Here is a 27,724-nt window from a genome sequence, read left to right on the forward strand (position 1 = left end):
CCAGGGCAGTGTAGAGGGGAAGGAGAACCTCCCTCGCCCTGCTGGCCACACTCTTCTTGATGCACCCCAGGATCCCATTGGCTTTCTTGGCAGCCAGGGCACACTGCTGGCTCATGGTTAACCTGTCGTCCACCAGGACACCAAGGTCCCTCTCCGCAGAGCTGCTCTCCAGCAGGTCCACCCCAAGCCTGTACTGGTGCATGAGGTTGTTCCTCCCCAGGTGCAGGACCTTGCATTTGCCTTTGTTGAACCTCATCAGGTTCCTCTCTGCCCAGCTTTCCAGCCTATCCAGGTCACGCTGAATGGCAGCACAGCCTTCTGATGTACCTACCACACCTCCCAGTTTGGTGTCATCAGCAAACTTGCTGAGGGTACATTCTAACTCTTCATCCAGGTCGTTGATGAAGAACTTGAACAAGACTGGGCCCAGTACTGACCCCTGGGGGACACCACTTGTTACCAGCCTCCAACTAGACTCAGCGCAGCTGATGACAACCCTCTGAGTTCTGCCATTCAGCCAGTTCTCTATCCACTTCACCAACCACTCATCCAGCCCACACTTCCTCAGCTTCCCTAGGAGGATATCATGGGAGACTGTGTCGAAAGCCTTGCTGAAGTTGAGGTAAACAACATCCACGGCTCTCCCTTCGTCTACCCAGCCAGTCATGTCATTGTAGAAAGCCATCAGATTGGTCAGGCATGATTTCCCCTTGGTGAATCCATGCTGACTACTCCTGATAACCTTCTTTTCTTCCACTTGCTTCATGATGGCCTCCAGGATAAGCTGCTCCATCACCTTTCCTGGGATGGAGGTGAGGCTGACCGGCCTGTAGTTCCCTGGGTCCTCCTTCTTGCCCTTTTTGAAGATTGGAGTGACAGTGGCCTTTCTCCAGTCCTCGGGCACCTCTCCTGTCCTCCAGGACCTCTCAAAGATGATGGAGAGTGGCTCAGCAATGACATCCGCCAGCTCCCTCAGCTCTCATGGGTGCATTCCATCGGGGCCCAGGGATTTGTGGACATCCAGATCACTTAAGCGATCCCTCACACAGTCCTCCTCGACCAAGGGAAAGTCGTCCTCTTTGTAGGCTTCTTCTCTTACCTCCGGGGCCTGGGATTCCTGAGGGCCAGTCTTAGCACTGAAGACTGAAGCAAAGAAGGCATTCATTAGCTCTGCCTTCTCTGCATCCTCCGTCACCAGGACACCCGCCTCATTCAGCAGCGGCCCCACGTTGTCCCTAGCCTTCCTTTTGCTGCTGATGTAGTTGGAGAAGCCCTTCTTGTTGTTTTTGACATCCCTTGCCAGCTTCAATTCCAGGTGAGCCTTGGCCTTCCTCATCGCATCCCTGCATGCTCTCACCACGTTTCTGTACTCTTCCCAAGTGGCCTGTCCCTCTTTCCACATTCCATGGACCTTTCTCTTCTGCCTGATCTCCGCTAGAAGCTCCTTGTTTAACCATGCAGGTCTCCTGCCTCCTTTGCTCGATTTCTTTCTCAGGGGGATGCATTGCTCCTGTGCATGGAAGAAGTGTTGTTTAAAGAGCGACCAGCACTCATGGACCCCCCTGCCTTCGAGAGCCCTGGCCCACGGGATTCCTCCCAGTAGCTCCTTGAAGAGGGCAAAGTCAGCCCTCCTGAGGTCCAGGGTTTTGATCCTGCTTATTGCCCTGCTTCCTCCACGCAGGATCCTGAACTCGACCATTTCATGGTCACTGCAGCCGAGTCTACCTCCAACCTTCACAAAGCCCTTGGCAGGGCTGCTCTCTGTCCCTTCATCCCCCAGCCTGTATTGATACCGGGGTTTGCCCAACCTGGGTGCAGGACCTTGCAGTTGGGCTTTTGAGCCTCATGATGTCTGCAGAGGCCCACTTGGCGAGCTTGTCCAGGTTCCCTTTGGATGGCATCCCTTGCCTCTAGTGTGTCAGCTGCACCACTCAGCTTGATGTCATCTGCAAAGTTGCTGAGGGTCCACTTTATGCCACTGTCTATGTCATTGATGAAAATGTTAAAACAGTATTGGTCCCACTACAGACCCCTGAGGGACACCACCTGTCACCGATCTCCATATGGACATCAAGCTGTTGATCACTACCATCTGGATGTGACCATCCAGCTGATTCCTTAGCCATGAAACAGTGCGCCCATCAAATCTGTGTCTCTCCAATGTAGAGAAGGATGTTGTGAGGGGCTGTGTTGAAGGCCTTGGAGAAGTCCAGACAGATCACATCCATAGCTCTTCCCTTGTCCACTGATGTAGTCACTCCATCACAGAAAGCCACTAGTTTGGTCAGCCAGGTCTCTCCCTTGGTGAAGCCATGCTGGCTGTCTGGAATCACCTCCCTGTCCTCCGTGTGTGTTAGCACAGCTTCTAGGAGGATCTGTTCCATGATCTTCCCAGGTGCAGAGGTGAGGCTGACAGGTTGATAATTCCCCGGGTCCTTCTTTCTACTGTTTAAAAATGGGCACAATGTATCCCTTTTTTCAGTCTCTGAGGACTTCACCTGACTGCTATGACTTTTCAGGATGATGGAGAGTGCTTGGCAAACTACATCAGCCAATTCCCTCAGGACTCTGGGATTCATCTCATCAGGTCCCATAGATATAAGTATGTTCAGGTTGCTCAGGTGGTCATGAACCTGATCTTCTCTTACAGTGGCAGGGACTTTGCTCCTCCAGTCCCTGCCTTGAGGTCCATCCACTCGAGAGGTGTGGAAGAGAGGTTGCCAGTGAAGGCTGACACAAAAAAGGGGTTGAGTACATCAGCCTTCTCCTCGTCCGTTGTTACCAGTTGGCCAGTCTTGCTCATCAGGGGGGGTTATGCTTTCTTTGATTTTCTTTTTCTGGCTGACATACCCGTAGAAGCCCTTCTTACTGTTCTTTGCATCCCTTGCAATGTTGAGCTCCACCTGCGCCTTGGCATTGCTGATGCCATCCCTGCACAACCAGGTAGCGTCCCTACACTCTTCTCAGGATACCTGTCCCTTCTTCCACTGCCTGTGCTGTTCCCTCTTGCTCTTTGGTTTGACCAGCAGGTCTTGACTCAGCCATACTGGTCTCTTGCCTTCCTTTCCTGATTTCTTACATCTGGGTATGGAGAGCTCTTGCGCTCTGTGGAAAGCATTAATGTGTCATTAAGAATTTTTTTTGTCATAACAAGACTGTTTCAATGTTTGTGTTTGTCTTAAGTGTTTCAAAATAAAACTGTAGAGGAGTTGTACTGTTGTCAAAAACAATGAAAATTCTGAAAGATGAGCAAGTATTTGAAGAGGTGGTTGATGCTGTTTTTTAAAATTATTTTCTTGGAATTTACATACAACATTGTGTTTAAAATTGCTGTTTGTTTAGGTCTTATGTAATCTGTAAATATTCATTCAATTCTCTTTACGCTCTGACTGTAGGACTACAACTGAATTTAGTTTTAGTAGTTTTAGTTACCTTTAGTTACTTTGATTTTAGTTACCTTTAAATTCTTGCTGCTCTTATTCTTAATTATTCTTTTCTTATTATTTAATTTATTTAAAATTTTATTCTTAATATAATAATTATTACTAACTTTAAATTCTTGTTCTTTCACGTTGTTGGCAAAATATGAAGCTGTTCTTGTGTAATATTTTTTCAAAGCAAAGAAATACTGTTAAAAAGTGGAACAAAATTAATTTATAGAAAAAATACAAAGTTGAATTCTGAGAAGCTGGAGTTGAAGTTGAGTCTGCAGTGAAGGCATGAGTGATTTTTCTTACAAAGTCAGCGGCTGAGAATGTATGGTAGACAAATGCCAATTGATTATATTGAAAGTAACATTGAACTTACTTAAGTATATTTATAGTGTGTTTCATACCTAAAGTACTTTGCTATTGCTGCAAAAAAACTTTAAAACAGTATCTTCGTGAAAAATGCTCCATTGGATAATTATTACTTCTTTAGGTCAAGATTGAGCAGGTTGCTATGGAACTTCAGCTTACTCCATTCACTGTACTTCTGCGATCAGTTCTGGATCAGCTGCAGGAAAAGGATTCTGCTCGTATATTTGCTCAGCCAGTGAACCTTAAAGAGGTGTGTTTTAAGCTGTATTTCCATATGTTTAGATACAATTTGGTGGCACTTAAGCACAAGAAACAAATCATTGCATGCAGAGTTGCAAGCAGTGTTACCTTGTGATCTCTATTCTGATAATTTACGTTATGATTTGTGACTTACTGCTATGAAAATCTATTAATGTTCATGTACGAAAATAATTTCTGGGAAATACTGGTACGCAATAAGATAGGTACATATTCATCTTTTGCAATAAGATTGTTTGATAAAGCAAACTCGGAGGGTGTCTTAGAATTTAAAATGTGGATATTGTGTTCTTATCTGCAGGTGAAATTCCTTCCCATTCAGTGGGAAACCCGATAGGCTGTATGTGTGTCTGTGTATGTCTGCATACCTACGTATACAACACACTTGCACATATGTATAAATAACATGTAGACAGGTATATCTGTCTATGTAAATGGTATATATACACGCGTGCGTGTACTACATACACGTGTAGATATTATACATATTTGCACATATGTGTAGTATACATAGAGTTATAAGTATGCATATGCATAAATACGTATACAATATGTACAGAAAATCAAAGCCATGTAGTTTCAGCATCTGTTAAGAGCTCCAGCTGGTTAACTAAGGTGCAAAATCTTGTAATATGTAAACTTGTAGAAATGTTTGCGGTATCAAGATGTGGAATTCTAAGCTACATTTTTAAGTTCTTGATTTGAGGTGTTACAAAATATGTTGGACTGTGTGTATCAGTTAATAGCTAATCTTACTTTGTCTGTAAAAAGATAATTTTACCCATTCCAGTTTTAAATATTTATTCAAAGGTTCCAGACTATTTGGATCACATTAAACATCCTATGGATTTCTCTACCATGCGAAAACGGTTAGATGCTCAAGGCTATAAAAACCTCAGTGAGTTTGAAGAAGACTTCAATCTTATTGTCGATAACTGTATGAAATACAATGCAAAAGATACGATATTCTATAGAGCTGCAGTGCGGTTAAGAGATCAAGGAGGTGTAGTTCTCAGGCAAGCTAGGCGAGATGCTGAAGGAATCGGTTATAATAATGAAACTGGAATGCACTTACCTGAACGGCCAAAACTTGAGTCACCCCAGCCTTTCTCTTGGGAAGATGGTAAGATATTTTTAGATTATTTTTAAAAGTTTTATTTTTCATTACACACAGTGTGTAAATTCCGTTCTAAGATTGTTGGCTGTTCAGTTTGCTGACTAGATTCTCTTCCCCCCTTCCACCATTAAAAACATTACTTGAAAGACTGAAGTGTTTCTATTCCACTAGATCCATTGTTACAAAACAGTGTTATCCAGATTCTGATTTTGACAATGCCAGAGCCTAATTTAAGAAGATACATGAAAAAGGTTTTTAAATTGAGTGGTTTCTCGCACATGATTGTATATGCTTGTAAGACATGGAAAATGACTACCAGTGTGCATAAACTTCAGCACATTCTTAAATAACCTACTGAATTAAAAAATCAAGCACGTTTGTAATACTAGGAATTTAAGCTGCTTGTTTTGACACACATACGATTTTTCTGAGGTTTTGGCAGTAAAGGAGAATAATTAACGTATTTATTTTATAACCATAATCTTGCCCTTCTCTTTGACAAGAAGGAAATCGTCTGTTAGGGTGGGAAAGATTTATTGTGTCTGCCTTCTGACCTTTTAATTCTTTGCTGTACTACTTAGTTTTCTTGAGCAAAATGCTGATCAAGAATAGTAATTATATAGTAGGAATTTGTTTCAACATTTCTTCACTGGTAACGGTGAAGCTACCAAGACGGTAATCTAAGTAGCTTTTTGATGACATTTTTTAATGCTGGCAAGTGAATTTTTTTCCAGCTGTTGGTATTATTAGTAGTATCCTGGGAAACACTAACACATTTTCAATCATACATATTTTGACTTCAGTGGATAGGTTACTGAATCCTGCAAACAGAGCGCATATGTCCTTGGAAGAACAGCTGAGAGAGTTGCTAGAAAAACTTGATCTCACCTGTGCAATGAAATCCAGTGGGTCAAGGAGCAAAAGAGCAAAGTTGCTAAAGAAAGAAATCAGCATTATTCGCAACAAACTAAGTCAACAACACAATCAAGCTCCTCAAATAGAATCAGGTATTGGAAGCTTTGAAGAAGAAAGTGCAGCATTAGAACAAGACGGAGAAGAAGAAGGTAAGATTTTAAACCATGTTTATATCAGTGCTGTTCTGAACGTCTTCAGTGAAATGCTTTAATTGTGTAATTTAGACTGTAATAAATGAATATTTAATTTTTAAATGAACAAATATCGACTTAATCACAAGAAATATTTTAAGAATATGGGAATGATCTTTTTAAACAAAACCTCCCTCCATTATTTTTCACAGTAGTAAAGCTTTTTAAAAATTTGGGCATTAATAAATGAAAATACAAACAATCTCTTACAAAAAGGAACTGGAAATGACTGCACGGAAAATATCTTTGTACTTTCAGAAATCCATTTAAATGCCAAAAGCACATGTTGGGGATCATGTGAGTCTAGGTCAGTGGTGCTGAAAACTCTGGCCATTGTACTGCCTTCTGTAGCTTTTTTTTTTATTCTATACTCCAGACTCTATGGAGGGTGGAGGATAGGTGTGGAGTTTGTGGCTGGGTGGGTTTCTTTGTTTGTTTGTTTGGTGTCTTTTTTATATAAAGCTAACTATTGATAGGACTCAACAAACTTCATGTTGTAGAAGTTAGCCGCTTCCCCTTATGCTTCTCTTGCTCCTAATAACATTGGTCTGGGAACTGCATCTACTCTTGGTTATTTCCCATTGACTTCAGTGAGAGCAGTACACTAGAAAGACCTAACTTTATATTTCAGTTGAATATTATATTTGCTTTTTTAGCCTTTAAATCAGTTACTGAGGTCTTTATTGCTTATTTTTTAAATGATACAGAGAAAACCTAGTCTCTCAAAAAAAGGTTCTCTACTGAGTTTGTTTCACAATCAGCTCTTCTCTAAAAGCTAAACTATTTTTCTTTAGGAGAGTTAGAGACATGTTTGTTTTGAATAAGTTCGTTGAATGGGAGGAGGAAAGAGCTCAAGGGAAAGTGGAAGCATAGTAATAAATAAAACAGTCTGTGTCTCTTGCAGCTTGATACTATCAGAATTTTTGGAAGGTGAAGTCAAGAAAATGACTGTTCTTTACTGCCATTCAAACAGCAACTTGGTGTTTAGTTCTTAGTGTGACTAAGAGAATGCTTTTCAAACGTATAAATTGCTTGAGATTTGAACAATATAAGTAGAAAAAGTGTATGTGAATCAACATGCTTGTTCTGAGGCCGTTAGTGTTCTTAAACCGTTTCATGATTTTTTTTTTTTTTTTTTTTTAATTTGGAGGTTTTTTTAATCTTCAAGGGATAATGCAACTGAATATAGGTTCTTTAGGAATGTAGTTTCTGGCATATAGTAAACACTAACTTTTTTTGCTTGTAGTTTAACATTTTTGTGACACAGCCTTTCACTGCAGCAGTTGTGCAAAAAATAGTCCAAAAGTGAGCAGTAGCTGTTTTCTTATTATTTACAGTATAAGCATGATCCAGAGTTGATTGGCATTGTTGTTACAAGTCTGATCTCGTAATAGTCATTAGTTCAAATTTTGATTCTGAACTGTAACTTAGAGGAGTAAAGAAAAAAAATTGCCAAAAAGAAAGATGAGGAAAGTAGCAGAATCCTGTCCCCAGGATCTCTATAGGAGCTGACTTTCGAAGAGCTGTGAATCACTCCCTTGCGATTCTGTTTTCAGTTTCGGATCATGTGAAAAATACGGTACCAGAATAACCCCGTGAAATTTGGAATTTAGTGTCTAAATAGTTCTCGAGTGTTCTTCTATGCTTAAATCTTTTTGTGAATATTCTCTAATTAAGTGTAAGAAAATTAGTGTTTTTTCACAAAGAACAGTCACCTTGGACATTCTAAACTACAGGCTTTTTAAATTGATGTTACTTTAAATGTACTTATTGGACTATAAATTCCATTCTAAATGTCTTCTTGCAATACTGTTTACCAGTTCTAATACTTTTATTCCTTCAAAGGATGTGAGCATAGTCACACTTCATTTTGACAATGTATTTTTAATATGGACTGTGCTATTGTTTGATTAAACCTTAAACAATGGGGCAGAGATTTTTCTGCACTTAGGAGCCATTGACTTCCAAGTAAGCATTGCTGAGCCAAAACCAAAACAGTATAGAGATAATTTTTAATCCAGATACAGGGCTTAAACCCTTGATTTTTAACACCTTTGTTTCAGGTGACATAGAAAAATTAAATAAATTTTAAAATTTCATGTCACAGCATAAATATTACATTGGACTTGTACAGTTACTCTAGAATAAGCATCTTCTTTCTTCTTATTTATATTGTAAAAGATTCTTTTGGAAGCTAGAAAGAAGGTTTTAACATGTTTTTGAGATGATAATTATGTGTTAGGAAGTCCTACTTGTATTTGAGAATGCTGCAGTAGTAGAATGTTTATTTTCTTTCCTATCACTTGGGATGCAAAACGGAAACTAGTTTTATGTGCTCACAGTTACATCTCTGTTGTCTTTTCCCCGCATGGCATTACTAGAATTGGCTGGGACATGTTCATGTTATTAAAAAAAAAAAAAAGAAAAAAAGAAAGGGAAGAAAAATGGTAGAGGGTGGTTTTTCTGATTTCTCCTATCAAGTCTTCATTGTCAAATGTGCATTTGCCAACTATTGGCTAATCAAGCTGCAAGACTTAAGGGGTATTTGGGCGTTTTCCTCCCCTTTTTTTATTTCTTTTTGGTATATAAAGCTTTTAGCCACAACTGTAAAACAGCTTTGTGAATCTTGCCTTTATGTTAATTTTATAACATGTTTTAGCTCCCTTGAGTAGATCAGGTTACAAATACTTCTTTTTTTTTAAATGGTTATCTGATAACATTTGTCTTAGATAAGGTGAATAATGATAAGGTGAAATAGACAAAAATGTATGTTATCAAAAATTTTACTTGAATGGCAGTGTAATTGCACTTAACAGATAATCATCCACCATCCCAACCTTCTATTTAAAAAAAAAAATTTCTTAGTTTTTAGTTAATGAAACTAACATAACTGCATGAGAAGTAATAAGTATTTATCCAGGTGTAAATTGTTAACACCAACTATAAACACCTAGTTTTCTATCCCTGTTATGTTCCCATGTAAAAGTAGGAACTACTAACTAGGACAGATTGTTGCTAAACAAGGTTTGTTTTTAAAGTGTTATGCTTTGTTTCCAAACAACAAATTATTTGTTGGGCTGCACATTTATAGTGAGTTTTATAATAGACTTTATAACTACAGGTTTTCAAAAATCACACTCTATTTATAATTTTTTCAGGAGATAAATCTCCCCCTAAACTTGAACCATCAGATGCATTACCTCTTCCTTCAAACTTGGAGACTAATTCAGAACCACCAACCCTCAAACCAGTAGAACTCAATCCAGAGCAGAGTAAGCTTTACAAAAGAGTAAAATTTGATAATGAATTATATAGCACTTCCATTCAAAAAGAAATAAATGGACACACTCCAGAACACTTACTTGACAGTAATCTCAATGAGTCGACTGTTTCTGCTGTAGCTGAGTCATCAACTGATGTAAACAGACGTACATCCATTCTCTTCTGCAAATCGAAAAGTATAAGCCCCCAAAAGTCTGCAAAGAACACTGAAACCCAGCCAACTTCTCCACAGCTAGGGACCAAAACCTTTTTGTCTGTAGTCCTTCCAAGGTTGGAGACACTTCTGCACCCAAGGAAAAGATCAAGGAGTGCATGTGGAGATTCTGAGGCTGATGAGTCCCCTGTAAAGCGCTTGGATACAGGTAAATGTTACAGAATTTATTTGAATGGATGCATCTCGAAAGTTAACATACCTGTTAATTTTTTGACATACATGTAATTGTTAATCTTCATATTTTAGCGCTTGAACAGTTTTTCCTCATAGTTCAGTAGTTACAGTTCAGAATATGACGGATTTATTTTTGTGTTGGCCCTATACAATTAGACTTAGTGAACTAAGTTTTGCTTTTTCACAACTTTCACTTTAGCAATGAAGTCTTCGAGTTTACCTGTATGGGAGGGTGACTTTTTTTTTTTTTAAAAAAAAGCTGTTTGCTATTTTGTTTCGTTGCAATCAATACAATAGGAAAGCTGAATCAGCTGCTTTTTGGAAGTTCCCTGTTAAAATACATGGAAACTTCATATATATACTGCCAAAATGAGAAGTCTTTTAAGGAGGAGCATGGAAAAAACACGTTCCATGTATGACTTCATTTTGCTGTAGTGCTACTCCAAGCTTATTTTCACGTTATGGAACTGGTGACTCTGTATGACATGCTTTGTATACCCATGTGTTTTATGGAAGTGTTAAAATCCCGAAGTATAATGACATTTCCTGTGTTTCTTTTCTTTAATCTGTGCACTTCAAATAGATAAAGTTGAAGAAGCAAAGTGTAAGATTACACTCTTAATGAGACTTCTCTAAAGAATTTTAAAAGAATTTTAAAAAAAATTCATCTTGATACATTAATGCAGTACAGTTGAAGACATTAATTACACCTTTTCTTAGCGAACCATAGTTATGTTCATTGGATGAGTTTGAATAAAACCCTCTTTGAGGAAGAACAGCAGCGTAAGGAAGTTATTAAAGTATATTTCCTTAACGTTATCCATGGCTATTATTACGACTTTTATGTTACCTTTGAAATAAATAGTCTGTTTCATTGTCAAGTTGATAACCCATATGCAGGTATGAAAACAGCATGTTTTTTCTGTCTTTGAATGAGATACAGGAATACAATTTGAGCATTTATTGTGAAGATGTGCTCCAAAAGCCGTTTGTGTTTTTTGTGGGTTTTTTTGTTGTTTGAGGGAGGAAGAGGGTTGGTTAATTGATGAGTAAGATATGGTATAGGGGTGGGACAGTCTTTTTGTTTCTTTTTTTTTGTTTCGCCTCGTTAGAGAGCCCCACTTTCTGTTCCTTTTCGTAATAGCGTGGAAAGAGCATGTAGGTTTGATCTCTTGCCTTAGTTCTGCCATAGGAATCATGTGAAGGTAGTGTGATGATAGAAATGAGTTAATCTTCACTAATGATGTAAAGAGCTTTGTTTTCCACATACTCCCAATTTGCCAGTGTTTAATGGTAATTTCATTATATATACCTCTATACAAATTGCATTTTATCACATGTACAGTCAATCATTTTGTGCTACGTCACACCAGGAACTAGTACCAATTTCCTTGAAATTTTTATCTTAAAAAATGTGAATTGTTTCTTTGGGGAAAAAATGTCTTCTTATATAGGAAAACTGACTTAATTCGTATTAAAAAAAAAAACAGATTTTTGAATACATTTAAAATCTGTCATTTTGTTCTTTTTTTCTCTGGAGTTACGTGAGGGGGGGCAGATATGCTTTTTTTTTATCTTCTAAACAAAAAAAAACACCAACCCAAACAATTAGGCATAGATTCTTCTAACTTTAGTACCCTTCCCATTTCAGAATTTCATTTTTGGGTTTTTTTTTTATAGTAGTATGTAGGCTAGTAACAGGAATAAAATCCAAAAGGTTAAAAGAATATTTTTTTAAATTTTTTAAATAATATCCTGTAGCCTCTTCCTGAAGCTAACAAAGATGTGAATAGAATTAAATGTATGTAGACTAATTGGAATTTATATTTAAGCTTATAATGTGTTCATTCAAAAAGAGACTGTGTATGTGAATCAAAGTGTTTTAGGCAAATTAAATTCACCTGGAGGTGTTCTAGTTATTCTCTAATAGTAAGTGTTTTTTTTAAACATGTATGGTTTACACAGATGTGTCAGCTTACTGCATCTTATTCCTGTGATTCTTTTTCCATTTGCAACCAAATATTTTGCTTTCATGTTGGAGATTTTTTGTTCCTCATGTTATTTTCAAACTTGTATCTCCACACTAATTTAAGCAATTTGCAACTGACAGCTATTTTCAGTTATGATTCAGCAGCAAACCAGCACAAACCTCAGATGCTTTCCAAGAATTAAAACCAGTTGAATAGTTTTACTTTTGCATGTGCAAGCTGGTGTTGATCCGTGCAGATGTCTGTGTTCTGATAAAAATAAATTAGGTGATCTATATGGTAAAGTTTTTTTTCTATTTGGTGATTTTTCACAAAATTTTAATTACGTGCTGCTGGTAAAAAATGTTTTTATTCAAAAGAATTCAGGAGACCTGAGCCTTTCACTCCAAAGCCATACTATGATAGATAAGACGTGCTTCAGGCTTCTTGCGTGCGTTCTTGTGAGGTAGCAGCTTCATGAGCAGTCACTGTAGTTGAAAATGAATTATTATTTGCGCAGTTTTCTTTGACTGTTGTAAATGTTAAATATCCTCAGTTCTAGTGGACATAGGACATTAAGGACTTTGCTTAATGTAAAAAGCATTGAAATTTTTCAGTGGTCGAGAGCTGCACTGTCACGTCTTTTTTTTTTCTTCCTTGCCTATTGGTAACCAATGTGGGGTTTTTGCTGTTACTTAAAGATGCCTTGTTGTTTTGTCCCTCACTTTACTCAGTCTCCTCAATGTTTCCCCCTTTCGTGTGACTCGTGTATTCTTATATGAAGAAGTTCAAAGGAGGACTCCAAAGCTTACGTAGTTAAGTTAAACAATGCCTACTTAGATGTTTCATTATTCTAATAGACTGCCTTTTATTATGCTTTCTTCAATTACATTTGAGGTTTGTGTGGTTGCCAGTTAGTTTCAAGAAAGACACATACAGGATCCACAAACTACTTTGTAAAGTATGGTGTCCCATATGTTGTTGGGTTTTCATATGCAAAATAATTATTGAAATACTAGCTTTTTTCAGAAATAGGGGGCTCTTGTACAACATGACTTCACCTTCAAAGAGGACTGAAAGCTGTTAACTTCAATACTCTGACCTCCCTTTATATGTGAATCTTTATTTAAAAATGACAAAGCAATAGTGTAATGTAACTTCTACTTTTAATTTCATAGTGTTCTACTAGGGCATTATCACTTGCATATATCACGCGTCTTTCTCTGTAGTTGCTGTGTGGAGACTGACAACTACATAGTGGAGGGATGTATTTAAAAATTTCCTATACATGCTTGATGTATTATGGTTTTGCTTCATATGGTATCTAGCAATTTCGGAAAGAAGATAGGTTGTTTTTGCTTAGGAAATTTTGGTCACATCAGAGATTGATGTATGATTGTTAAAAGTTCAGGCTTGTCAGATCCTGACTGCAACAAGTTTAATGACCTTTTCAAAATACCCATTGTATACTTACCTTGCTCTTTTTGCCAGAAAGATTAATCCTTTTCATCAGGAAATTAGTTGGTGTGGTTACCACATCTGAGAAAAATAAAAGCTGTTTAATGGATAGAAGGTAGGTTTTACTGACCATTTGAAAATTTGCCTCTATCAGTTGTGTATAGGTAAGATAAACTTCTGGAACAAATGACTGTTTTAAGATACCCTTTGAGCACTGTAAAATGCTAGATTAAGTTCAGATTAAATTTTCGTATTGTTCTTGGTTGTATCAGTCACCTTTAAGCTTTCATAAATGTAGCATAGTAATTCACAGTTGCTGTGTTGGTGCCCTTTTTTTTTTAATTAGAAGCTAAGCATTTAGAATATACTATCCTAAAGCAATCACTTTAACTTATCATAGAATTAGGATTGTGAATAGTGGTTATTGTAGTGCAGTATGTTGGTTTTCTGTTACTTTTTGGCTGGATAACAGTAATAGAAAATTTCACTGAAATTATCTCGTTTACTTAGTATTCTTGCTTCCAGCTACACAGATTTTCTGAAGGCACTGAAATGGACGTAAACAAATCTTTATAATGTGGATCACTGAATTAGAGTATTTAACACAGCAAAAAGCACAGGGGGGTTTTGAGGGCAGGGGAATTTATCATTTCTTTGTGTATATACTTCACATGCAGTTGTCAGTATACAACAAATGTAACCTTATTAAATCTATCAGTAAATGCTGGGCTGACTGTGCTTTTGCCCGATTGCTACAAAATGTTCGACAGCACTTAAGAACTGTCTGCAAGTAACCTGTATATGAATTCCACTTACATTTGATTTAATTTAATATTGTAGTGGTGGCTACTTTTAATTAATTTGATTTTCTTGGGTCTTAAACCTGTTAATATCTTCAAAAGTACTATCTTTTGGGTTATTTTTAAGATATTATTAGCACCCAACTTACAATTGCTGGATTTTCTAAGATGAGTATAGCTGAATCTTTAGTAATATTAAAATATTTCTAAATGCCCTTCTGTTTCTCTTCATGCTGCAGGAATTGTGGAGCCTTTTGCTGTATTCAGGCATTTTGTTTTGTTTTTGAATGCTTGGCTCATTTCTTGGCCCAGATTTGGCTTTCTAAAACACAAAAATGCCATAGTCCCACATGTCCTTCATCTGTGGCGTTTGACACTAATTTTTCTGTGTGATGCAGATGATAAACAGGGAATAACTTGGATTGGAACGTCATCTTGTCCGACACCCACATAGTGGCCTGCAGGTCTGGTTTAAGAGATAGATGATCATAGAAATGAATCCAATGACTCCAACACTAACACTGAGCACTGAACCTGGAAGTCAAAAATACAAGTGACTTCAGGCTCATTCTGCTGTGAGTGGAGAGGGAAGGAGACAGTTCCCACGGTATGATTTGACTGCGGGATGAATGTCTCTCAGAAAAGGCTTGTGTGAGGGTTTGTTTATGTTTTATTTTTTTTTATTGCCCCCTTTTTCCCTCTAGATAAGACTAGATTAACATGCGTGGAGGGAGGTCCTCTGTAAAGAGTGATTATGGTAGTATGTACGCTTTTACTGTATCATACATGCAGTCCTGTATTTTGGGACGTTTGTAATTGATAGCGCTCTTCTGTGTTTTCCATTGTAGTACCCAGACGTAGTTTCTTCGATATGCGTAGAGGAAGTGTGCATGTAAGAAGGTATCTCATACAAAGAAACATGTGTTACTCAAGAATGGGTAAAATACTTGAAATGAAGTTGCTTTTATTTTGGTGGTACCAAAACAGTGTCATTGGTCGTGCTGTCACCTGGGCTTTGTCAGGCCATGCTGTCCTAACATGGTTCCCCCCACATTCATTTTCCTTTCTCTTCTCCTTCCTTTTTATCTCTTTATTTACTTTTCCCTACCCCCCCCACTGTAATAACACAGCTGTCACTCAGAAATTACTTTCTAACAACATGTCATTGGAAAAAAATGTAGATGAAAGCAGATGCTGAGAAATAACCTTTGTCTGATAAGAATGGCAAAGCACTCCCAAGTTCTATAAAAATACCTTTTTGTTGAAGATAAAAGTATTTAAGGTCTGAGGGGAAAAAATACACTGTAGCTCTATCTGGTTAGACAGAAAGATGTGCATATGCAAGTCAGCCTTATTTTAATTCTTTGTGTTCAGTGTTGCCTAGAACAGCAGAGCTGGGTTGGTATTTTAATAGCCCTTGATTATCTTCACTTGACGACACTTCAAGCACTGTCAGGTTGACTGCATGAGCAGTTATACATCTTGTTTTGTCTTTGCAGCTCCTTTCCTTAAAGCCAGGAAGACAGTCTCTAGGATTGCAAGCACTGTTAATTTTTGCTAGGCTGGAATAAATTTTTGTTGTGATATTATGGTCTCTCAAAGGATTCAGATCATGCACTTCCTCAAGTACAGTGCAAGCTGTTGTAAAAGGGGGCTGTTCCATGCCTATAGTAAGCACTAGATCTTTTATACTGAATCACTTGAAATTTTCATCTCTCTATGTGGAATACCTCTCAAGGTACAAAAGGCCTGGAAAATTAGATCCAGAAATGCAGCTGTGTAACTTAATGAAGAAGCTGGTTAATTCAAGGACTTGCAGATTACTGTGTTGTCCTGTATGTCATCTCAGGAGTGGCAGATCTCTGGTAAACATTTCTGCTTTCATCTCTCTTTCAGATGGCAGCTTCAGTTCCTGTTCTCTGTCCTAGAGTGAGGCACAAATTAAATAGCTGTAAAAGGCAAATAAACGGGAAATTATTTGTTTCCTTTTTAATAGAGTAGGGTTGCTGGACATGCTTACATAGGAGAGCTCTGAAATTCTCCTGTCTGTCTGTTCCCTTTTCTTTGGGTATCATGCCCAGCAGTTGTGTTCCCACAATTGCAGGGAAACATTTACTTTCAAAGAATAAAAAAATGTGTTGGTAAAAGCTCTGTATAAAATCCTTTAGATAATAATTTAAGAAAAAGAAGTTAGTTCCATGTAGGAAATGGAATAGCCTGCCGTAGGCCCTGCTGAGCTGCTCTGAAAGGCTGCTAGGCTCTAGGTTTTGAATTCAATATACTGATAGATAATTATCATGTTTTTTCATGATATGAAATATGAATGAAAATAATCTTTGACTTAAGTTTTTAATAACTCTCTTTTCTTTCTTTTCATTTATATCAGGATTTGATAGGTAAGACAATAGAAATCTTCAAATGGAAAATGTGTAAGAAAGTATTTTTTCTAAAGGATCTTTTTTGTTTGCATTGCTCTGTAATTCAGAAAAAATGTTTGGAAAAAAGATTCTGATCCTAAATCCTCATAAGTAGTCTTGCCAAGATAATTATAAACGGTCCTAAATATTACTGTCTTTCTGTAGTCCTATTTCTTGGATCCTGAATGACATACCATAGATCTATGCATGATTCAGGCACTTAAATACTGTATTTTACAATCATCTGTGCATGTTTTACATGTCATAAATCATATAAACTAGAGCTGATTAAAGATTGCAGTTTGTAAAGTTAGTTTTAAATTCTTCAAGTTTTGTGCTTACACTTTTTAGTAGCATGTTCTACTATACTGCTACTGTCATCAGCCTTTTCTATACCATTGGAACAGCTGATACTCTCCAGAAGTAGTTGTAAAATGTTTTTTTGAGAAGTGTTTCTGCTTGTATGCTCTTTTTTCCCTTTTAGATTTTTCTGGAATGTTTTCAAACTCCTCCGCTAGTGTTGCCTCCTACTTGTATATTTTAAAATGTCTTGAACAATCGTCCTACAATACAGTGATTCTGTTGTAGTGCACAGAGCAAATCTTGTGGGATCTGTAGTTACTAAATGTTGATTAGTTTTCCTTTCTGATGAGCAATTCAGATTCAGCTGTTTTAGCAGACTCATCTGATTAGCCAGAGAAACTTCTTATTCCCAGATTTCGAAGAAAATTAGTAGTTACAGGATGAATTCTTAGGCATTCTTTTGAAACATATCAAACTGACTATTCGGTGAGCCACCAAACTGTATTCGTTATGTGTTACTTAAACCAAGAAAGATGAAGTTTTTCTGTTTAGGATCTTGAAAGCTGCTGCCTTTTAGTGTGTAGGTGCCACATCGTGCGCTCACACCGAGCTTTCTTTGCTGTCTTTGGTCATGACCAAATTTTAAGCAAATCTTAAAAGCTTTATTTCCAAGGGGACTCTTCAGACCAATCTTCATCATCTTTGTGAGTAACTGCCTCCCGTTTTGTCTGTGTACTGAAGACTGTTTTAAGAACTGTAAAATTTGACATGCTCAGGTACTCATCTGCGTATTCTGAGTAGAAGAATTGTCTGATATTCTTGCTGCCCTCCAGAGAATTAACTGTTGGAAGCAGGCATTTGTAGGGTTACTCTAAGATTCACTTTTTAAAAACCTTGTGGATGCCTTCCTATTGATGCAATACGCCCATTTTCAAGGTTTGTGTATTTAAGAATACAATAACTTCTCATTATTACCTTAAAGTATTCCTTTATCCTGTCTGTGCATACCTGTCTGTATAAATCCTCTTAGATTAGGGTCATCCCCTGTCTTACTCTTACTGGTGAGATTTTTAGATACATTCCAAAACCATGTCCTTGATGCAGAACATGCACATGGAGGTTGTATTCTGTGCTTTCAATGGCTTGAATATATTTTCTTTTTCAAGAAAGAGGACTGAAAGTGAAGCAGTCAACCTAGTTTTGCTCCTTTTGAAACTTTAGCTGAGTATTAGTGTCAGAATATGTGGAACGCTTGTATCATTCTCACTGTCTCTGGACACTGCTGTAAGGGTGGCTTATTTATTTGAAAACTCTGTTTCCTTTCAGAGAGACTTAATGGCTTTTTCACTGTCTTCCAGGTTCTCATATTAACTAATATCATGCTGGGTATTTATCTCTTTGGATCCTATTTATTTTCTGTTATCCTCAACATGGAATGGAGTTCAATTAAATGATCATTTTGGAACGCAGAAAGACAATTACATTTGAAGTAATTATTTTGGATCATGTTGGAGACACCAGCCATCCTTAAAACAAAAAAAAAAATATGAACACTGTTGGAGGAAGTCTTTGACATATATGAAACTATGCTCTTCATTCAATATATTGCCCCATTTCCGTAAGTTATGAAGTTGTACATGTTGTAGTATATGTGACACAAATTGGTCGCAGATTTTTACCAGTCCCAGTATTCTTATTCCCAGAACATGCTCTGTGAGAGCAGTTTAGTTAAGAATGTTCCATCTCCATCCTTTTCACTTCCCCAAAAACCAGTCTGATCTTCCTTGGAGAAGTGAAGCATGCGAAAAAATGTTTTACCTATTTTTGTGCATTTATGTAGTTCTAATAAAATACACGTTTTTCTTTAATCTGTATATTTCATTGAAGACTAACATCACTGGTGCTGGGTAAGTGCACAAGACAGGAGTTGATTAGTCCTTGCTTGGTAAAATGAACCGAAATAGTGTTATATAAGTGCTGGTGCGCTGTGTGTAGTTGTTTTTTGAACGCTCCCACTTTTTTAGTGGTTGAAATTGTTAAACAGTTTTCATTATTTCTGAGTTCTTTAGCTGTGGTTTTAATACAGCACTTCATCTTACATTTGGATATGCTTAGTTTTGCATCAAGCTGTGCATAGTCAAGTTTTAATTGCTTTAGAATAATTTTACAGAAGTTCCGCTTCTTTGTTTCAGCAGAACTGCGAGATGCAGTTACAGTCTGAAATGCACATTTCTGTATTCTGTGGCAGCATTTTGTGCATTTGTGAAGCATGCTGTTCCTTGGACTACCCTGAGTTTTGTTCCTCTGTCCTTTTCCAAACTTTTGCTGTCTTTCCAGGGTTACCTTTTCCTGCTTTCATGAATTTGATATGGTCAACAAGATTCTAAGTTGCTTGATGTAGGTAGGCAGTGAAAGTTTTAATTGCAGTTTAAGAACAAACTGCTACTGTTGAGGAAAAGTTGAAACTCTCCCTCATAGATATATTTTTCAGGGCAGTGAGAAACCTGTGACAAAGTATAAAGCTGATCATCTTTGTCTTGCACTTTTTTTCTTCTTGGTTTACAGTCGTTTTGTTAGTGTTTCTGTATTTTTAGAATGGTTTTGTGTGTTATATGCTGTGAGGGACATGGCAATAAACTTTCTATGTAAATTGAAGTCTAGAGCTGAAGACTGGAAAAGGCAGTAAACCTACGTTTAAGGTTAATAGCAAACTGCACTGTTTGTGAATTCCTTTTTCTTTTAATGGAAAAAGTTGAGTTCTGCTTCTGAGACTGGACTGTTTTTTTCAAGATATCTAAGAACAGAGGGGAAGATAAAAAGGAATCATCCACTAATGGAAGATTTTAGTTTGATGTTTGGTATTTTTTTTGAGGGAAGTTGTTCTCAAGCAGGGGTATTGATGAGGGGATATGTGTAAGAAGTTCAGTACCTGACCTAGTAAAGTTTCGCTCCATGACTGTAGAGAAAGCTGATTTGATCTATCAAAAGCATGAGCTTTTGGAAAATGTAAATGGCTCGTAGAGGTTTGTTGCAAGCTTACCCAGGTTACTAATCTGCAAAAGCAGGATGAGTTACTTCTCCCATGGATTTTCTTTGTTTGACCTTCTTAGTAATACCTTTGAGCCAATAAAATGCAAATTCCTTAAAACAACTGGGGATCTTCTTTAATCTCACTTATTCTAGTAGCTACAGGAGATTGTTTCCTGATTCATGGGAGGAGTTTTGTAATGATCTGAAAAAAGCAATTTCTCGTTTGTAGCATGTGAATGTAGTGTATCTGTTTTTATTTTTCATATCAGTGATACCATAAAGCATTTACATTTTATTAACTGGAGTTTTCTGGCAAGTTACAAGTTATACTTTGGAATTGCTGCATTTGTGACTAGATATGAGTGTATTTTCTTTAAAATAAGTGTTGAGGTCTTCCTTTTTTAAAATAATGCCTGTTCCTTGTCATTTCTGAGAAGTGGACTGTATAAACTTGGATTTCATGCGTTGTGTAAGCTCGTGTCATTCAGGGCTTCATAGTCACGAAAATTACTCCTGCTGGTAGCCTGTGTGTTCTTTGCTTTTCATACTTCCACAAGCAAGAGAGAAATGTGTCTGAGAAGCATTAAATTTTTTTGCACTTTAATATTCCTCATTTGTCAGAATTTTTTTTTCCCTGCTGTTAGTAACCATTCTACAGATTGAAAAAAAATTTGCTTACTGCAATCTTAATTATTGTTTGTTTTTTTTTTTTAATGAATGAGTCATTAAACTTGTAATGCGGGTTATGTTTAAACTAGTATAAGAGTGGGCTACCACTGCAGAGAGCTGTCTCCATTGCTACAGTTGCATGTTTCTGTTGCATTCCTTGTTTCTCAACATCAGCAATCAGGCAGTCCCATGGTTACTTTGCCCAGTGCATCGCTGAAAACTAGTTCATTACTGTGACGGCTGTTTCTTGGTATTGACATGGTGACGATGGGAAGAAACCATTGCAAGGGACTGAAAGAGCCAAAACGTCCATTTCAGCAGCAGCACAATCATAAACTGATTGAAACAATCAAAATGTGAAGCTACTCCCTAATTTTTTTTTTCATGAATATACATACAAAACTAATGTACGTAGAGATATGTAGCCAAGTCATATTTGGCATACGTATGGTTAAACATTCTATACATACTCCTACAAGAGTAAACAGATATTTCCTTCCAGTTTCTCAGTCCACTGGGAACCTGAACTGTGATCTGATTCTGGTAGCAATAATTACTTGATCTGTCTTTAAATTTAAAATTTAACCTGTGATCTAACTTGTTTCTGCTGAGAGCTGATTTATATTAGCTAGATGCCTGAATGATAACTTGAGTAATGTGCCTCTGGTTTGTGGCAGGGTGAAAACAAAACATTTTCTACACCTCACTCGAAAAATAGGTCTAACATAGTATCTAAGAATAAAAAAATAGTTAGCAGAGACCTAAGAGATCTCTTTTTACCTTTGCAGAATGTTTTTTCAGCTTTTCATTTCGGATGTCATGTGAACCATGCTGTGATTTATAGGGGAATTTAAGCTTTTGCATAAAGCATACTCGGTTTTGACAGGTCTTTCAGCATAGGCTAGGACTGAACTCCTTAATCTCCAGCTATTTGTACTGACTTACTGAGAATGAGAACAAGATTAATCAACAGCAGGTAGTTTGGTGCTTGAACGCTCAAGACAACGCTACCTTTATCATTTTTTTCTTGTATAGGAAATCAAAGGCAGATACAGGAGTTATGAAACAGACACTCTTAAATGAACGTTCTACAATGTCAACTAAGTAACAGTGAAAGAGAATGCTTATCTGTAAATCTTTCAGTCCATTGAATAAATTCTCCTTTTTCTCTTAAAAATCTTAAATTGTGTTGATAATCCAAATGCAAGGTCTCCTGGGGGTGGAGGGGGAAATCCCTTAAATCACTGCATGGAAATGCCTTGAAATATGACTGGATTGTGCGAATTAACTTGCTAAGCTCAAGTTCCTTAGCTGTCAGCTGCCTTTGGTGAGGTCTTCGTAGCAAACAGACCGGAATAATTAGAACTTAATAAAGGGAGTTCTACCATAATTATCTTACAGGATAATGCTGTATGGAGAGGCACGTGAAGGTACATAAACTTATTTGACTATGTCTGAATGAACAAAGATCATGATGACCTTTAAGACTGATAATAGGATGGCTGGGGTGGGTGGCGCTTTCTTGCACTGTGAGAAGCATGCTGGTCATGCACCTTAAGTGCAAACGCTAATTTATTGTAGGGAAGTAAGTATGATCAGATTTTAATTGTTAAAATTTTGTTCTCTTTGCAATCTACAGCTAGCAGTAGATTATTGCAGACTAGTACCATTGTCTTTAGTCAGCTCATTTCTGTTGATACTCTCAAGTCTGTGTTGGATTCTTTCAGTCCAAATTTCCCACCCACTCACTCTCCCCTTTGGGAAAGTCTTCAGAATACAGTCTTAAAACCTGTTCATTTGTCTCTTTAATGAAATATGGAAATGGCTTAATAAGAACTATACTGTTTATGAATTGGCAAACCCAGAGCAGGATTGCTGGTAGCTCATCGAGTCAGTAGCTTGTAATATAGAAGCCTTTTTTAGGTTTTCTTTACACTTATGAAATTAAAATATAATGTCCTTGGACCTATATAAGCTTGTGCCAGGGCAAGGATAGTAAAAAATAGTAATGTGCCTGTTATTGATTGTTGATCACAGAAAAAAGACATAATGTCAGTCTGAATTTACTAAAATGGAAAGACTTTCAGGAAGCGCTAGATAACATCAGGAGGGAATCCCTACCACTCTTTACTTCCAGTTTCTGAAAAGGATTTTCAGTATTTCTTAACTTATGTTTGTAACATCATGTTGAAATGAGTCTTACGTTGACTTGGTAAATCTGTCTGATTTGTAACCTTTTTTTTCCCCCCTTTTCTACCCAGATTCTGCAGCCTGTCTTAATAGTCGGAAACATTACATACAAAGACTGATTTGATATTCCATTTGGCATTTCTCATATTATAATCTTCAACTTATTTTTATGTTACCTAAATTTCCGTCCTGTCTTTGAAATCTGGACTACAGGAACCTCCTATTTATAATACCATGTTTTGAAATAAAGTATTTTGCTAGTGTTCATGTTCTTACTTTTTTGTCATGTCAAAATACATGAAGTACAGAACAGTAGTGATACAGTGTATGAATACAAAAAGTTGTTAGTGAAAATGGTGTGATTTTCAGTTTGATGCAGTTTATTTTTGTATTATGCTGTAGGTCTGTCAAATGGTTTTGGAGATGGAAGTAAAGAGAGAGCATTAGATGATACTCCAGGAAGAAAAGTTGAACCTCGTCGCCGCTGTGCATCAGAATCTAGTATTTCATCTAGTAACAGTCTTTTGTGTAACTCAAGGTAAAACTGTAAATCTGACATACAAATTTGAGACCAAATATATCAGTTTTCTGTACTGCTTGTGACCCAGATTGGAGGATTGCATATATTTTAGAAAAAAGAGTACATCACAAGTTCTCAATTGTGTGTCAAATCTGAGACACCTTGCAAGATTGCAAGTATTCCTTTGTTGAATTCAGGTTATTGTGGATCTGGGTGGTTATACTTTATACTTGGCCTGACTATATGCACTTTGTAAGAGAAGCAGATGTCTCTTGCTCTGTATAGGTACATACACGTGTTTGTACATATAGTATCTTGTTTTAATTACCTTCCTAATCCTGAACACTAAAATTGGGTGTGTTTATTTTGGTGAGGGGAGGAGAGAAGCAATTTCCAAAGCAGTCTCTTGTACACAGGGAAGGTAAATTCAGTAGCTGTGGAACTGTAGATCATCAATCCATAATTTATATTACTGACTAGCTACTGCAGTGATGATAGTACCAGTATACCAACTATTGACCTTCTCTTTGTGAAGGCTGTTGTTAAAGATAGGAATGTCAGAATGGTCACCTCTGCCACCATTGATAAATATTTCTCCATCACCAATGGTACACATCTTCCACAAGTATGCTAATCTCTGGGTAAAAAAGAAAGGTAGCCATCTCCAGTCCTGAGCTATGAGGATGGGGCGTACAGGAGTACAGGGTAAATCTGTTAAAAGAAAATAAAAGGTGTCTGTATTCATGTGTTCAAGATTGGTATTAAACTGTTTAAGGGACTGGTGTTAATGCATTCATGTCAGACAGGCTTTCAGTAACAAAGAGAATTTACTATTTTGTCTCTTGTAAATGTGATATATTGAGGATTTGTTCTAGAGTAATTGCTGTTCAGATTCTATGATCTCTTCAAGAAAATTCAAGTGTGCAGAGAGCAAATTTCACAATTTGTGTATAGACATTCCACAATTTGAAGACTTGAATTTGTAGTGAAAAATGAAAGAGAAAATAATTGTGTTTCCTATGTAGTGGAACTGTTGGAGCAAAGGGAGCATGTTTTCATTTGGCTGGTATTCACTGTAACACTGGAGACAAAGCAGCTTCGCTCATTTGTGCATGTACAACTTGTACAGCAGATAAGGTGCAGTTGCATACTGTTTGTCTTTTACTGATAACCAGGCAATTCTGTGCATGAAGTAATCTGGGTTTTTGGCTTTTATTTTGTTTATATTTGTTGCATAAAATTTGTTAGAGCTTGCTGCTCTGATATTAGTGTGTACTGATGAATTTAAAATTCTTTTTGAAAGCCCTGATTTGTAGTGAACAATGTTAATTATCAAGTAATGGTTTTAATACTAATATTCTTGTAGTTTCAGCCTACCAAAGTGTGGTAAAGGTAAACCTGCACTTATACGAAGACACACACTGGAAGACCGAAGTGAATTGATATCATGCATTGAAAATGGAAACTATGCCAAAGCAGCAAGAATTGCAGCTGGTAACTACAAATAATTGTTTTCTTAATAATACTGTATAACTGTAATTTTGTCCATTTATATGACAGATTCTAGCATTCTTATTTTTGCTGCTGAAATACATGAAGTATTCTGAAAGTGATGTTGATAGCATTGCAGAAACTAGTTTCTGCTTTTGACCCTTTAAAGTCTTTGAAGAGAATAGTAGCTGGTTTAGTTGTTTTTTTGTTGGTTTTTTTTCCATAAGTGGTATTTAAAGTCATCAAGCCACTCTAGCAATACAAACAAAACTTGGCCTGAAGTACTGCTTCTGGTTCTGCCAATATTTTTCTTTGTTGGGCTTTTTGTTTTAGCCTTCAGTCCTCATAATACTGTTCTGTGTAAGTGTGTTGACAGGCAGGTAAGGCATGGTCTGCTTTGATTCAGGAAAAGTTTGAAAAGCGCTGTAAGGTTTTGAGGTTTGTGATGCTGGCACCTAATGGGTGTTTTGCTCAACTTCCCACAAAAAATTAAACACATTGACTCTATTATGAGAATGATGATGAAAGAAACACTAGTTGTTTTAAAAATATTGTAAGCTGTAAGAAGTCTCTAAGGGGAGGAAAAGTGTAATGAGATATCCTTATCTTTACCATAAACTATGTCAGATCTTAGGTCTGTTTTGTGGTATTTTGGTGCTGTTGGTTTTCAGCTAGTGGGAGTACTGTTGCTGAAAATCTTTAGCAGTATATTGTCCTGACTGCTGACTTAAATTCATTGTCTCTCACAGCTTGAGGAAGTAAAGTGGGGTTTATGTTGTCAAAGAAAACTAGTAACCGCATGTGCTAATATAGTAATGCCCTATCACCACATGGAAAAAATTCTGACTAGGAAATAATTCTGAGACTCTACTGTGTATAAACCTGAGAAGTCTCTGAGGGAATTTGGCTGCATGCATCCTGTCAGATTGTGTATGACCTTCTACTTGGTATTAAAACACCGTTTTCTTTGTGTCATATCAACTCCGCTGCTGAGAATAAAGTAGGTTTCTTTTCTTTCTTCTTAGCTGCCCTGAAGAGGAGGACTTCTAATGTTTTTATGTACCAGATACAGTTCTATATCTATTTTTCAAAACAAGTCTGTGAATGAAGGATACATTAATGTAAACCTTCATGACTCTATCTGGTGTGTGAATACTTAACATACTGGTATTAATAGAGCAGAGAAATAAAGTTGCGTAAATTGCTTTTTCTGTCATGGTAGCAATTGCTCTGATTGCTTTATTCTGAGATACTACCAAAATGGTTCATCTGGATTTAACATGCCTTTCCATAATATCCGGTATTTTATGTATCCAGCTATACTCTTAGAAGTATAAGAATGCCTGTATGTATGATATTTGTCTATATTATATGTTTATATATCTGAAGAATATTATTACAACTTTTAATGAGAAAGTGACAAATGTGTTAGAATGACCTCTCTAAAAATATACAGAAAGGAACAAATAAAATAGTAAATATGTTTAGTAACTGTTTTTCTGAGGTTATGTAGTTCAATAAGAAGTAGTGTAAATAAGACAAATTATTTTCATGGCTTAGTATAATGGAATCCACTAATTAAAGATCTCCTCTGTAAAGCCTGCTGGGATTGATGGCAAAGATCCCCTTTTCCTTTAGGAGACTTCTTCAAGGTCTTAAAGATGCTGGAGAAATGACATTTGTTTCTCTTTCTGCTATGATACACACACTTGTAATAGAATCTATAACAACTTTTAGCTTCAAAAACATCTAATGTCTTTGTTATGCTGTGGTGGCAAGTTGTTATGAACTATTGCATTTTGATAACTGATGTTACGTAGTTGTGAATCTCTAGACTTCCCAATGAAGCATTTTCTGGAAAAGATGATATCGTTATAAACTAAAAATAAATTATGATTTAATTAATTAGCCTATGGCTGAAAATTAAAATAGTATCATAGAATCATTTAGGTTGAAAGAAACCTTCAAGATCATTTAAGTCCAACCATTAACTTAGCACTGCCAAGTCCACCACTAAACCATATCCTTAGGCACCACATCTACACGTCTTTTAAATACCTCCAGGGATGGTAACATGACCACTTCCCTGGGCAGCCTGTTCCAGCACTTGACAACCCTTTCAGTGAAGAAATTTTTCCTGATATCCAATCTAAGCCTCCCATGGCACAATGCGAGGCCATTTCCTCTTGTCCTATCGCTTGTTACTTGGGAGAAGAGACCAGCACCCACCTTACTACAACCTCCTTGCAAGTAGTTGTAGAGAGTAATAGGGTCTCCCCTCAGCCTTCTCTTCTCCTGACTAAACAACCCCAGTTCCCTTAGCCAGTCTTCATAAGACTTGTTCTCCAGACCCTTCACCCTTCTTGACCACCTGGGCATGCTGCTGGCTCATGTTCAGCCAGCTCTCAACCAGCACCCCCAGGTCCTTTTCCACCAGGCAGCTTTCAGCCACTCTTCCCCAAGCCTGTTGCATGGGGTTGTGACCCAGGTGGAGGACCTGGCACTTGGCCTTGTTGAATCTCATACAGTTGTCCTCAGCCCATCAATCCAGCCTGTCCAGATCCCTCTGCAGAGCCTCCCTACCCTCGAGCAGAACAATACACCCACCCAGCTTGGTGTCATCTGCAAACTTAGAGAGGGTGCACTCGATCCCCTCATCCAGATCTTTGACAAAGGTATTAAACAGAACTGTCCCCAGTGCTGAGCCCTGGGGAACACCACTTGTGACTGGCCGTCGGCTGGATTTAACTTCATTCACCACAACTCTTTGGCCATCCAGCCATTTTTTTTTTTTACCCAGTGAAGTGTACGCCCATCCAAGCCATGAGCAGCCAGTTTCTCCAGGAGAATGCTGTGAGAAACAGTGTCAAAGGCTTTACTGAAGTCCAGGTAAACAACATCCACGGCCTTTCCCTCATTGACTAAGCA

General features: G+C 37.3%; 1 protein-coding gene across 10 annotated transcripts in view; it reads left to right on the top strand.

Annotated features, from left to right (window-relative positions):
- Positions 1-27,724, top strand: part of BRD1 (bromodomain containing 1) — a 78,205-nt gene that overhangs the window by 40,015 nt on the left and 10,466 nt on the right. For 8 of the 10 annotated variants that reach the window (XM_075429245.1, XM_075429248.1, XM_075429247.1 and 5 more), the window contains 6 exons: positions 3,922-4,050; positions 4,869-5,181; positions 5,979-6,239; positions 9,440-9,925; positions 23,188-23,323; positions 24,672-24,799. In XM_075429245.1, coding sequence (XP_075285360.1) covers positions 3,922-4,050; positions 4,869-5,181; positions 5,979-6,239; positions 9,440-9,925; positions 23,188-23,323; positions 24,672-24,799 — 1,453 coding nt within the window. Of the gene's footprint in view, positions 1-3,921; positions 4,051-4,868; positions 5,182-5,978; positions 6,240-9,439; positions 9,926-18,254; positions 18,474-23,187; positions 23,324-24,671; positions 24,800-27,724 lie in introns of those variants that run through there. The other 2 variants (XM_075429249.1, XM_075429252.1) reach the window with 2 other exon arrangements.

Source organism: Opisthocomus hoazin, chromosome 8 (assembly GCF_030867145.1).
Source record: "Opisthocomus hoazin isolate bOpiHoa1 chromosome 8, bOpiHoa1.hap1, whole genome shotgun sequence".
In the NCBI taxonomy this organism is placed as follows: Eukaryota; Metazoa; Chordata; class Aves; order Opisthocomiformes; family Opisthocomidae; genus Opisthocomus; species Opisthocomus hoazin.